Source organism: Thalassophryne amazonica, unplaced genomic scaffold, assembly GCF_902500255.1.
Source record: "Thalassophryne amazonica unplaced genomic scaffold, fThaAma1.1, whole genome shotgun sequence".
NCBI classification, from domain to species: domain Eukaryota; kingdom Metazoa; phylum Chordata; class Actinopteri; order Batrachoidiformes; family Batrachoididae; genus Thalassophryne; species Thalassophryne amazonica.
In genome coordinates this window covers 184,095-197,321 of record NW_022986286.1, presented here as the reverse complement: position 1 = coordinate 197,321, position 13,227 = coordinate 184,095, and the positions used below count along the sequence as shown (strand labels likewise).

The 13,227-nt window shown below is 42.4% G+C and overlaps 1 protein-coding gene across 1 annotated transcript in view; it reads right to left on the bottom strand.

The window, feature by feature from the left end:
* LOC117505980 (zinc finger and BTB domain-containing protein 40-like) overlaps nucleotides 1–13,227 on the bottom strand; it is a gene marked incomplete at its 3' end in the record, with an annotated part of 143,295 nt that overhangs the window by 34,661 nt on the left and 95,407 nt on the right. Inside the window, 1 exon segment of the mRNA XM_034165523.1 lies at nucleotides 9,792–9,998. Coding sequence (XP_034021414.1) covers nucleotides 9,792–9,998 — 207 coding nt within the window.

Here is a 13,227-nt window from a genome sequence, read left to right as displayed (position 1 = left end):
GGCTTCATAGATAATTGGCAAAGCTTCTGGGGAAAACCTGGTCTTGTTAGGAGAGACGGCATCCATCCCACTTTGGATGGAGCAGCTCTCATTTCTAGAAATCTGGCCAATTTTATGAAACCCTCCAAACCGTGACTACTCAGGGATGGGACCAGGAAGCAGAGTTGTAGTCTTACACACCTCTCTGCAGCTTCTCTCCCCCTGCCATCCCCTCATTACCCCATCCCCGTAGAGACGGTGCCTGCTTGATCAACATATTGATTTATTCTGCCTTACAGAAACCTGGTTACAGCAGGATATGTTAGTTTAAATGAGTCAACACCCCCGAGTCACACTAACTGTCAGAATGCTCGTAGCACGGGCCGAGGCGGAGGATTAGCAGCAATCTTCCATTCCAGCTTATTAATTAATCAAAAACCCAGACAGAGCTTTAATTCATTTGAAAGCTTGTCTCTTAGTCTTGTCCATCCAAATTGGAAGTCCCAAAAACCAGTTTTATTTGTTATTATCTATCGTCCACCTGGTCCTTACTGTGAGTTTCTCTGTGAATTTTCAGACCTTTTGTCTGACTTAGTGCTTAGCTCAGATAAGATAATTATAGTGGGCGATTTTAACATCCACACAGATGCTGAGAATGACAGCCTCAACACTGCATTTAATCTATTATTAGACTCGATTGGCTTTGCTCAAAATGTAAATGAGTCCACCCACCACTTTAATCATACCTTAGATCTTGTTCTGACTTATGGTATGGAAATTGAAGACTTAACAGTATTCCCTGAAAACTCCCTTCTGTCTGATCATTTCTTAATAACATTTACATTTACTGTGATGGACTACCCAGCAGTGGGGAATAAGTTTCATTACACTAGAAGTCTTTCAGAAAGCGCTGTAACTAGGTTTAAGGATATGATTCCTTCTTTATGTTCTCTAATGCCATATACCAACACAGTGCAGAGTAGCTACCTAAACTCTGTGAGTGAGATAGATTATCTCGTCAATAGTTTTACATCCTCATTGAGGACAACTTTGGATGCTGTAGCTCCTCTGAAAAAGAGAGCTTTAAATCAGAAATGCCTGACTCCGTGGTATAACTCACAAACTCGTAGCTTAAAGCAGATAACCCGTAAGCTGAAGAGGAAATGGCGTCTCACTAATTTAGAAGATCTTCACTTAGCCTGGAAAAAGAGTCTGTTGCTCTATAAAAAATCCCTCCGTAAAGCTAGGACATCTTACTACTTATCACTTATTGAAGAAAATAAGAACAACCCCAGGTTTCTTTTCAGCACTGTAGCCAGGCTGACAAAGAGTCAGAGCTCTATTGAGCCGAGTGTTCCTTTAACTTTAACTAGTAATGACTTCATGACTTTCTTTGCTAATAAAATTTTAACTATTAGAGAAAAAATTACTCATAACCATCCCAAAGACATATCGTTCTCTTTGGCTGCTTTCAGTGATGCCAGTATTTGGTTAGACTCTTTCTCTCCGATTGTTCTGTCTGAGTTATTTTCATTAGTTACTTCATCCAAACCATCAACATGTCTATTAGACCCCATTCCTACCAGGCTGCTCAAGGAAGCCGTACCATTAATTAATGCTTCGATCTTAAATATGATCAATCTATCTTTATTAGTTGGCTATGTACCACAGGCTTTTAAGGTGGCAGTAATTAAACCATTACTTAAAAAGCCATCACTTGACCCAGCTATCTTAGCTAATTATAGGCCAATCTCCAACCTTCCTTTTCTCTCAAAATTCTTGAAAGGGTAGTTGTAAAACAGCTAACTGATCATCTGCAGAGGAATGGTCTATTTGAAGAGTTTCAGTCAGGTTTTAGAATTCATCATAGTACAGAAACAGCATTAGTGAAGGTTACAAATGATCTTCTTATGGCCTCAGACAGTGGACTCATCTCTGTGCTTGTCCTGTTAGACCTCAGTGCTGCTTTTGATACTGTTGACCATAAACTTTTATTACAGAGATTAGAGCATGCCATAGGTATTAAAGGCACTGCGCTGCGGTGGTTTGAATCATATTTATCTAATAGATTACAACTTGTTCATGTAAATGGGGAATCTTCTTCACAGACTAAGGTTAATTATGGAGTACCACAAGGTTCTGTGCTAGGACCAATTTTATTCACTTTATACATGCTTCCCTTAGGCAGTATTATTAGAAAGCATTGCTTACATTTTCAATGTTATGCAGATGATACTCAGCTTTATCTATCCATGAAGCCAGAGGACACACACCAATTAGTTAAACTGCAGGATTGTCTTACAGACATAAAGACATGGATGACCTCTAATTTCCTGCTTTTAAACTCAGATAAAACTGAAGTTATTGTACTTGGCCCCACAAATCTTAGAAACATGGTGTCTAACCAGATCCTTACTCTGGATGGCATTACCCTGACCTCTAGTAATACTGTGAGAAATCTTGGAGTCATTTTTGATCAGGATATGTCCTTCAATGCGCATATTAAGCAAATATGTAGGACTGCTTTTTTGCATTTGTGCAATATCTCTAAAATTAGAAAGGTCTTGTCTCAGAGTGATGCTGAAAAACTAATTCATGCATTTATTTCCTCTAGGCTGGACTATTGTAATTCATTATTATCAGGTTGTCCTAAAAGTTCCCTGAAAAGTCTTCAGTTAATTCAAAATGCTGCAGCTAGAGTACTGACGGGGACTAGAAGGAGAGAGCATATTTCACCCATATTGGCCTCTCTTCATTGGCTTCCTGTTAATTCTAGACTAGAATTTAAAATTCTTCTTCTTACTTATAAGGTTTTGAATAATCAGGTCCCATCTTATCTTAGGGACCTCGTAGTACCATATCACCCCAATAGAGCGCTTCGCTCTTAGACTGCAGGCTTACTTGTAGTTCCTAGGGTTTGTAAGAGTAGAATGGGAGGCAGAGCCTTCAGCTTTCAGGCTCCTCTCCTGTGGAACCAGCTCCCAATTCAGATCAGGGAGACAGACACCCTCCCTACTTTTAAGATTAGGCTTAAAACTTTCCTGTTTGCTAAAGAGTCCCAGCAGAAGACTGCCCCTCCCTGAGCCTGGTTCTGCTGGAGGTTTCTTCCTGTTAAAAGGGAGTTTTTCCTTCCCACTGTCGCCAAGTGCTTGCTCATAGGGGGTCATTTTGACCGTTGGGGTTTTTCTGTAATTATTGTATGGCTTTTGCCTTACAATATAAAGCGTCTTGGGGCAACTGTTTGTTGTGATTTGGCGTTATATAAATAAAATTGATTTGATTTGATTTAATCAGCATCTTGATATGGCACACCTGTGAGGTGGGATGGATTATCTCAGCAAAGGAGAAGTGCTCACTATCACAGATTTAGACTGGTTTGTGAACAATATTTGAGGGAAATGGTGATATTGTGTATGTGGAAAAAGTTTTAGATCTGTGAGTTCATCTCATACAAAATGGGAGCAAAACCAAAAGTGTTGCGTTTATATTTTTGTTGAGTGTATTTAATATTGCAATGGCAGTGTATTAATGCAAGGCACTCTTTTGAATTTAGAGAGGCTGCTCTTATGTGCTTCAATGAATCGTGGCTCCAAGCTGAAGTCCCAGACTCTCTGTTCAACATAGACGGCTTCACCCTGGACCGGGCTGACAGAACTGACAGCTCGGGGAAGAGCAAAGGAGGGGGCATGTGCGCATATATTAATGAGCGGTGGTGTCGCCAGTTCTCAGTCCAACATGTTATATGTAACAGTGACTCTGAAATCCTGGCTCTTGGACTCAGACCATTTTACCTACCCCGTGAATTTGGATGTATTCTGTTGTTTATTGTATATGTGCCACCAAGCGGGAAAGCGCATTGTGCTGCTGTATCAATAGCAGATTATGTGTGCGATTTACAACAAGTTTCCTGACGCCCCTACCGTTGTCATTGGAGACTTTAATTTATGTAATTTAGAGAAAGTTTTGCCAGGCTTTGATCAGGTGGTAAAATGCAATACAAGGAAAAACAACATACTGGATAAATTCTATGTAAACATCAAAACAGTGTATCAGACCAGATGTAAGCCACCAATTTCCAACTCTGATCACAATGTGGTGCACCTCATTCCTAAAGACAAGACCAAAGTGAAGAGCAGAAAACCTGTGGATAGGGTCATACAGGTATGGTCTCAGTGAAATCAAGAGGCTTTGGCAGCCTGCTTTGAGTGCACCAACTGAAGACCCTTTGGACTCAGCATGCACAGTGACAAGTGACTACATACGTTTTTGTGTTGAGTCCACAATCCCCACAAAGACAGTAAAGGTGTATCCAAATAATAAAACTTACATAACCAAGGACATTAAACAGTTAATAAATCAGAGGAAACAGGCTTTTCACAATAAGGACACAGTACAGCTCAAAAAGATGGACAGGGAGCTGAGGAGACAAATAGGGAAGTCAAGAGAGGCCCACAGAAAACATCTGGAGGAGCTGTTCAGAACAACGATCCCAGGAGACTGGAGGACTATGAAACCCATGGCTGGGATGGTAGACAGACCACTGTCGTGTGCTGTGCAGGATGAGAGTGCTACTGCAGGTGAACTGAACACCTTTTTCACGCGTTTTGAGACTGTTGCAGTGGGGAGAGCTGCAGGGAGGCTCTGAGCTCAGTCCCAGTGCAACCTGAAGACGCAGTGGTAATCTCAGTGTCACAAGTGGCCAGCACATTTCGACATCTGAATGCACGTTAAGTCCTCCGGCCCAGACAACATCAGTGCCTTCATTTTAAAGAGCTTTAGTGAGGAACTTGCTGTGTAGCATGGCATCCTTTATTTGGACACGCATACTGTCCCCACAGCCTGGAGAACATCGTGTGTAATACCACTTCCAAAGAAAACCTGTCCCAAAGAATGTAGAGACTTCCGACCCGTGGCATTAACTTCAGTCTGAATTAAGTCACTGGAGAAAACATCACACCTTTGCTGACTCAGTCAGTTCAGGATAAATTAGACTTCTGTCAGTTCACATACAAACAGAAAAGAAACACAGAGGATGCAGTGGCCGCTCTCATGCAGCTGGTGTCAAAACATCTGGATGCATCAAATAAAAACTATGCCAGAGTTCTCTTTATCGACTTCTCATCTGCATTCAATACAATAAAAAATGACATTTTACTCTCAAAAATGCATCTACTCGGGGTCAACACCTACCTTATCACTGGTATCAGTCCTTCCTCACAGCTGGTCAAAATAAACAACACACACTCTGCCCTGATCAGTACAAACTGCAGCATTCCTCAGGGCTGTGTCAGTTCCCCTGGACTGTTTACCATCTACAGCAATGACTGTGTCATAAAAGAGTTTAACCATCATCTAATTAAATTTTCAGATGACGCAGCACTGGTGGCACTACTCTCAGGAAAAGAACAACCATGTCTGTACCATGACTGTGTCAAAAGCCTGGTTGAGTGGTGTGACCAGAACACACTCATTATAAACTCAGCCAAGACTGAGGAAGTCATCTTTGGCCAACCTCAACTCACCACTGCTCCTGTGGTCATACATCAGGAGACCATCAAACAGTCTGACTCTTTCAAATATCTAGGAGTGTATGTGGACAGCGCCCTCTCCTGGAGTGTTCACATAGACTATCTGTGCAACAAGCTGCAGCGAGAACATACTTTCTAAGGAGACTCCGAACCTTTGGAGCCAGTCCAGTCATTCTAGACCAGTTCTACACAGCTACCATTCAGAGTGTGTTGCTGTGTGGCAGCTGTGTGGTTCTGTGGCCTCTCAGTGCAGCTGAAGAACAGGATACTGAGGCTCCTCAACATCTGCTCCAAAACTGTGGGCCACTCGGAGGAGAACAAATTCACAGAGCTGTGCAGGAAAAGAGCCTTATGACTTGCGGATAAAATCTCTACAGACTCAGCCCATGTTCTGAACCATGAATATGAGCTTCTTCCTTCTGGGAAAGTGCATCGTTACAGGAGGAAGAGATACAAGAACTCATTTGTGCCACACGCCATCGCACTTTTAAATCAGAGGGAGACCAAATAAACACGTTGTTGCAGACCACACACTAGTTTGCTGAGTGTTTTATGATGAATGTTCGATGTGTTTCACGTCTTGGGGCTTCGGCAGTTTATGTAAGTCGATTTTCCGTTTTACAGATAATAAAGTTTTATCTTATCTTTATATCAATCAATCAATCAATCAATCAATTTTTTTATATAGCGCCAAATCACAACAAACAGTTGCCCCAAGGCGCTTTACTCAACAAAAATATAAACGCAACACTTTTGGTTTTGCTCCCATTTTGTATGAGATTAACTCAACAATCTAAAACTTTTTCCACATACACAATATCACCATTTCCCTCAAATATTGTTCACAAACCAGTCTAAATCTGTGATATTGAGCACTTCTCCTTTGCTGAGATAATCCATCCCACCTCACAGGTGTGCCATATCAAGATGCTGATTAGACACCATGATTAGTGCACAGGTGTGCCTTAGACTGCCCACAATAAAAGGCCACTCTGAAAGGTGCAGTTTTATCACACAGCACAATGCCACAGATGTCGCAAGATTTGAGGGAGCGTGCAATTGGCATGCTGACAGCAGGAATGTCAACCAGAGCTGTTGCTCGTGTATTGAATGTTCATTTCTCTACCATAAGCCGTCTCCAAAGGCGTTTCAGAGAATTTGGCAGTACATCCAACCAGCCTCACAACCGCAGACCACGTGTAACCACACCAGCCCAGGACCTCCACATCCAGCATGTTCACCTCCAAGATCATCTGAGACCATCCACTCGGACAGCTGCTGAAACAATCGGTTTGCATAACCAAAGAATTTCTGCACAAACTGTCAGAAACTGTCTCAGGGAAGCTCATCTGCATGCTCGTCGTCCTCATCGGGGTCTCGACCTGACTCCAGTTCGTCGTTGTAACCGATTTGAGTGGGCAAATGCTCACATTTGCTGCCGTTTGGCACGTTGGAGAGGTGTTCTCTTCACGGATGATGCAAAGGAGATGTGTTGCACTGCATGAGGCAAATGGTGGTCACACCAGATACTGACTGGTATCCCCCCCCAATAAAACAAAACTGCACCTTTCAGAGTGGCCTTTTATTGTGGGCAGTCTAAGGCACACCTGTGCACTAATCATGGTGTCTAATCAGCATCTTGATATGGCACACCTGTGAGGTGGGATGGATTATCTCAGCAAAGGAGAAGTGCTCAATATCACAGATTTAGACTGGTTTGTGCACAGTATTTGAGGGAAATGGTGATATTGTGTATGTGGAAAAAGTTTTAGATCATTGAGTTAATCTCATACAAAATGGGAGCAAAACCAAAAGTGTTGCGTTTATATTTTTGTTGAGTATATGTAAAACCCCAACGGTCAAAACGACCCCCTGTGAGCAAGCACTTGGCTACAGTGGGAAGGAAAAACTCCCTTTTAACAGGAAGAAACCTCCAGCAGAACCAGGCTCAGGGAGGGGCAGTCTTCTGCTGGGACTGGTTGGGGCTGAGGGAGAGAACCAGGAAAAAGACATGCTGTGGAGGGGAGCAGAGATCGATCACTAATGATTAAATGCAGAGTGGTGCATACAGAGCAAAAAGAGAAAGAAACAGTGCATCATGGGAACCCCCCAGCAGTCTAAGTCTGTAGCAGCATAACTAAGGGATGGTTCAGGGTCACCTGATCCAGCCCTAACTATAAGCTTTAGCAAAAAGGAAAGTTTTAAGCCTAATCTTAAAAGTAGAGAGGGTGTCTGTCTCCCTGATCTGAATTGGGAGCTGGTTCCACAGGAGAGGAGCCTGAAAGCTGAAGGCTCTGCCTCCCATTCTACTCTTACAAACCCTAGGAACTACAAGTAAGCCTGCAGTCTGAGAGCGAAGCGCTCTATTGGGGTGATATGGTACTACGAGGTCCCTAAGATAAGATGGGACCTGATTATTCAAAACCTTATAAGTAAGAAGAAGAATTTTAAATTCTATTCTAGAATTAACAGGAAGCCAATGAAGAGAGGCCAATATGGGTGAGATATGCTCTCTCCTTCTAGTCCCCGTCAGTACTCTAGCTGCAGCATTTTGAATTAACTGAAGGCTTTTTAGGGAACTTTTAGGACAACCTGATAATAATGAATTACAATAGTCCAGCCTAGAGGAAATAAATGCATGAATTAGTTTTTCAGCATCACTCTGAGACAAGACCTTTCTGATTTTAGAGATATTGCGTAAATGCAAAAAAGCAGTCCTACATATTTGTTTAATATGCGCTTTGAATGACATATCCTGATCAAAAATGACTCCAAGATTTCTCACAGTATTACTAGAGGTCAGGGTAATGCCATCCAGAGTAAGGATCTGGTTAGACACCATGTTTCTAAGATTTGTGGGGCCAAGTACAATAACTTCAGTTTTATCTGAGTTTAAAAGCAGGAAATTAGAGGTCATCCATGTCTTTATGTCTGTAAGACAATCCTGCAGTTTAGCTAATTAGTGTGTGTCCTCTGGCTTCATGGATAGATAAAGCTGGGTATCATCTGCGTAACAATGAAAATTTAAGCAATACCGTCTAATAATACTGCCTAAGGGAAGCATGTATAAAGTGAATAAAATTGGTCCTAGCACAGAACCTTGTGGAACTCCATAATTAACTTTAGTCTGTGAAGAAGATTCCCCATTTACATGAACAAATTGTAATCTATTAGACAAATATGATTCAAACCTATGGCATGCTCTAATCTCTGTAATAAAATTTTATGGTCAACAGTATCAAAAGCAGCACTGAGGTCTAACAGAACAAGCACAGAGATGAGTCCACTGTCCGAGGCCATAAGAAGATCATTTGTAAACTTCACTAATGCTGTTTCTGTACTATGATGAATTCTAAAACCTGACTGAAACTCTTCAAATAGACCATTCCTCTGCAGATGATCAGTTAGCTGTTTTACAACTACCCTTTCAAGAATTTTTGAGAGAAAAGGAAGGTTGGAGATTGGCCTATAATTAGCTAAGATAGCTGGGTCAAGTGATGGCTTTTTAAGTAATGGTTATGGATACGTCTTTGGGATGGTTATGAGTAATTTTTTCTCTAATAGTTAAAATTTTGTTAGCAAAGAAAGTCATGAAGTCATTACTAGTTAAAGTTAATGGAATACTCAGCTCAATAGAGCTCTGACTCTTTGTCAGCCTGGCTACAGTGCTGAAAAGAAACCTGGGGTTGTTCTTATTTTCTTCAATTAGTGATGAGTAGAAAGATGTCCTAGCTTTACGGAGGGCTTTTTTATAGAGCAACAGACTCTTTTTCCAGGCTAAGTGAAGATCTTCTAAATTAGTGAGACGCCATTTCCTCTCCAACTTACGGGTTATCTGCTTTAAGCTACGAGTTTGTGAGTTATACCACGGAGTCAGGCACTTCTGATTTAAAGCTCTCTTTTTTAGAGGAGCTACAGCATCCAAAGTTGTCTTCAATGAGGATGTAAAACTATTGACGAGATACTCTATCTCACTTACAGAGTTTAGGTAACTACTCTGCACTGTGTTGGTATACGGCATTAGAGAACATAAAGAAGGAATCATATCCTTAAATATATATATGTGTGTGTGTTTGTACATGCATGTCTGATTTTTGTGGTATAAGGGGTGGGTATTTAGAAGCTTTGCTTCTGCCCTCACCCTTTCGGTCACACGGGTATGTTGTTGAGTTGTTTTGCTATGAGTTTTTCTTACTGTTGATTTGTGTGCCAAACAAATAAATTAATTCATTCATGCTACGAGACGTGTGCTGACTGTGTGTGGATGTTGAGTGTGACCTTTACCCTCAGAGTGCTTCTTCTTGGTGTGGTAAGAGAGCGCGGCAGCCACCCTGAAGCTCAGGTCACAGTGTTTGCAGCGGTACGGTTTCTCTCCCGTGTGCAGCCGCATGTGATTCTTCAGGGAGGAGTTGGCCCCAAACTTGGCTCCACATTCCTCACAACCAAACGGTTTCTCTTCAAAATGCTCAGTCCTCCTGTGGTAAATCATACCTGAAAACCCAGCAGACACAAGAGGGGAAAAAAAGGAAGTATTTCTCCATCACGGACAACATTTCACTTAAACTTCGAACACGGGCCCTCGACATGTTTAAGTTGTGGACATCAGAACATCAGCGTGGGAAGAAAAGGCGGACGGTCACCGTTAGTCTGAGAGTGATGACATCAGATTTTACTGCATGTGAACAAAGACCAAAACTATAAATCAAACTATTCATCAGGAAAACCATTTCAAACCACATCAGGTTGTTTGTCCTCACAGATCTGGAGCTGCATCCAGAGGAGCATTCATCAAAAAACAAGACAACAAAGTTAGGTGTGGCTCTGTCCTGCACGAAGGCCCACGCAGACCATCAGGGCCATCTGGCAGCATTCCTTCATTCCAAGGCTCCTCCGTGCTCTCCAGTCCACTTCTGCTGATGCCCTCAGTCCTACATAGGCCCTGTGACCCACTGGTGCTCACCTCTAGATGTCAGTACAAAGCAGATGAGAGTCTGACTCCCCTTGGATGTGACACCGGTCAGATGCAGGTGACCAGAAAGGCATAGTGTGGACCTTGGGGTGCAGGATTCCACAAATCCTGTTGTGGCCAGCCTTTTGGCTGCCTCTCTCCCCGTCCCTGTCTCTCCTCTGGTGTTATTTGTGTGTTTTCCCTCCAGGTGGCACACTGCAAAGCCGAGGAACACCTGCTGCTCATCATCTGCTCACACCTGACATTCATGAGCGGCTCATCAGGAGCAGGTTACTTAAACCACAGCTTTTAGCTCAGTCATTGCCAGATTCTACACGTTGACTCTCCATGAGAAATCCATGAGCTTGCCTACGCTGCCGCTCTCATGCGCTCTGACGTCTGAGCTTCTTGCAGCGCATCTCAAGGTAACCTAGTCACCTCTAACTCCCGTATCACTGCTCGTTGATCTTTTGTTGTTTTCAGGTGCTTTCCTGTGCAGCTCCCATGCTGCATGCTTCTGGATCCCAGGCCACCTTCAGTACAAAGTTACTCATCTGCTCTCTGCCTCAGAGCGCACAACTCTGCCACGTTCAGCAAAGTTTCTGCATATCTATGTGATCCCGTCCTCACGCTGCTCCTGTTTGTGACTATGAATGACCAAGAACTGTTTCCAAGAACTGTAGGCAGGAACTAGTACCAACAACTGGTTTCCAAGAACTGTATGAGCTCTGATGCAGAACCACTAAGAATTTTCCAAGTCATTTCTAAAGTCAAGTCCTGCTTACTTGGAACTGCATCACAAGACACGCAGCACCTGACCTCTCACCTCTGGAGATAATTTGTGAACAATTTCTGAACAGTGAACCTTATTTCCTAGATTGTGAACTTTATTGCCTGACCTGTGAACATTCCTGTTTTAAGCCTTCAGTAAACTGCTTGTTGTTAAAGGCTTCAGTGTTACGGGTCCACTCACTTGCCTCTGTTCTCCTCCGTTCTCCTAGTTCCTCGTCCTCGGCTCAGTGCATCCCATCTGGGTACGGCTCCAGTCCCATATACTCCTGGATTTCAGTCCTCTTACAAGACTGGCTTGGGAACCTGCAGCTCCCTAATTTCCACCGCTTCAAGTGGGTTGACTCTCCACTCTGCAGGCACGCCCAGTGCAGCATTATTATTTGTTTATTTATAGTAAATAAATCTCTTTTCCTTCACAACCAGTTCTCTACCTTGCTCCCTAGTGTTTGTGTCCATAGCTTGCACCGGTTCTGTCCTATCTGGACATCTAACCACAACAACTCCTCCATTAAAGGAAGTATCATTGATCTTGACCAATTTATAGAGTAAACTGATAATTGTGAAAAAGTAGTAATCAGTTTAAATACTTCTTGTAGTGATTGTGAGGGTTCTTGGAGATTTGATAAATTTGATAAATATTGTGAAGAAAAGTGGTGAAAGTGGGCAGCCTTGTCTAGTCCCTCTTTGCAACCTGAAACTTTGAGATGTGATCTCGTTAGTTGTAACTGTGGCATTTGGTGAGTTACGTAGAGCTGTGATCCACTGAATAAATGATTCTCCAAAACCAAATTCATGAAAGACTCTCATAAGAAAATTCCAGCTGGCTTTTTGTGCATCCAGTGATGCCACTATTGCCTTCGTGTTGCTATGCTGTGATTTGTTAATGAGACTGAGAAGTCTTCTGACATTATTGGTAGAATGTGGAACCTTAATAAACCCAGTTTGGTTTATTATTATTATGATTATCATGATTTTTACGTCACTATTTATTAATGATAGCAGTCAGTAATTAGAGGTCAGAGTTGGGTCTTTTCTGGTTTCAGTAGATGTTTTATTGCTGCAGTATTCATATGAGGGCGATCTGACCTTTGGTCCAAATTTCTGATACAGTTCTAAAGAATAGTGGAGCCAGTATCTGCCAAAAATGCTTCAGGAATTCAGGAGGAAAGCCACCTGGACCCGGAGCCCTGCCATTAGGCATTTCACTCAAAGCTGCATGTTCTGTGATAGCTACAGGTGTGTCTAATGTATCTGTCTCTATATAATCTATCTCTTTAGATAGCTGAAGTAGGTTTAGATTGTTGAGGCATAATTGGATATCTACACAGTAAATTTTGCAGAGTAAAATTTACCCTGGTGGTATTTGTTCCCAGTCCAAACTGAGTTAAATATACTCTACCACAGGGCTAAATCAACTCAACACAGGGTAAAGTCAACTCTTATTAGAGAAGAACTACTTGAATTGACAGTCTGGTGTCACAGACCGAACAGTCCCCCCTAAAAATCAGTTCGCCCTGCCTTCACTGCGCATGCGTCATTAGCCGCGGTTCACGGATTATCACCTTGTTTCTGCTTCAAACTGCCTTCAGTCATCATCTGTCTCAACGACAGATATCCGAAACTTTTGTACAACTATCATTTCCACATAAATTCAGCATTATTTCATCATAAAAGACAGAGGAAGCGATCAGAGCGTTGCAGCCACACAAGTTGCTAGCTGTTGCGTTCACTGCGTGTCCGTCATTTCAAAGCGTCACCAATTATGACCTAATTTTTGCTTAAAACGCCCTCGTTTCTGCATAAATCTGACTTTAGAATGATTTAAGAGGTTTTTCTTTGTCACCTGATGGTTAATAATCACATTAATCCATTTGGTCGCTTTGGGTGAAGAGAGTCAGACTCAGACGAGCTGCTGTGGCTGTAAATGACGCATGCGCAGTGGAGGCAGGGAGGACCAATTTTTACAGGGGAACCGTTCGG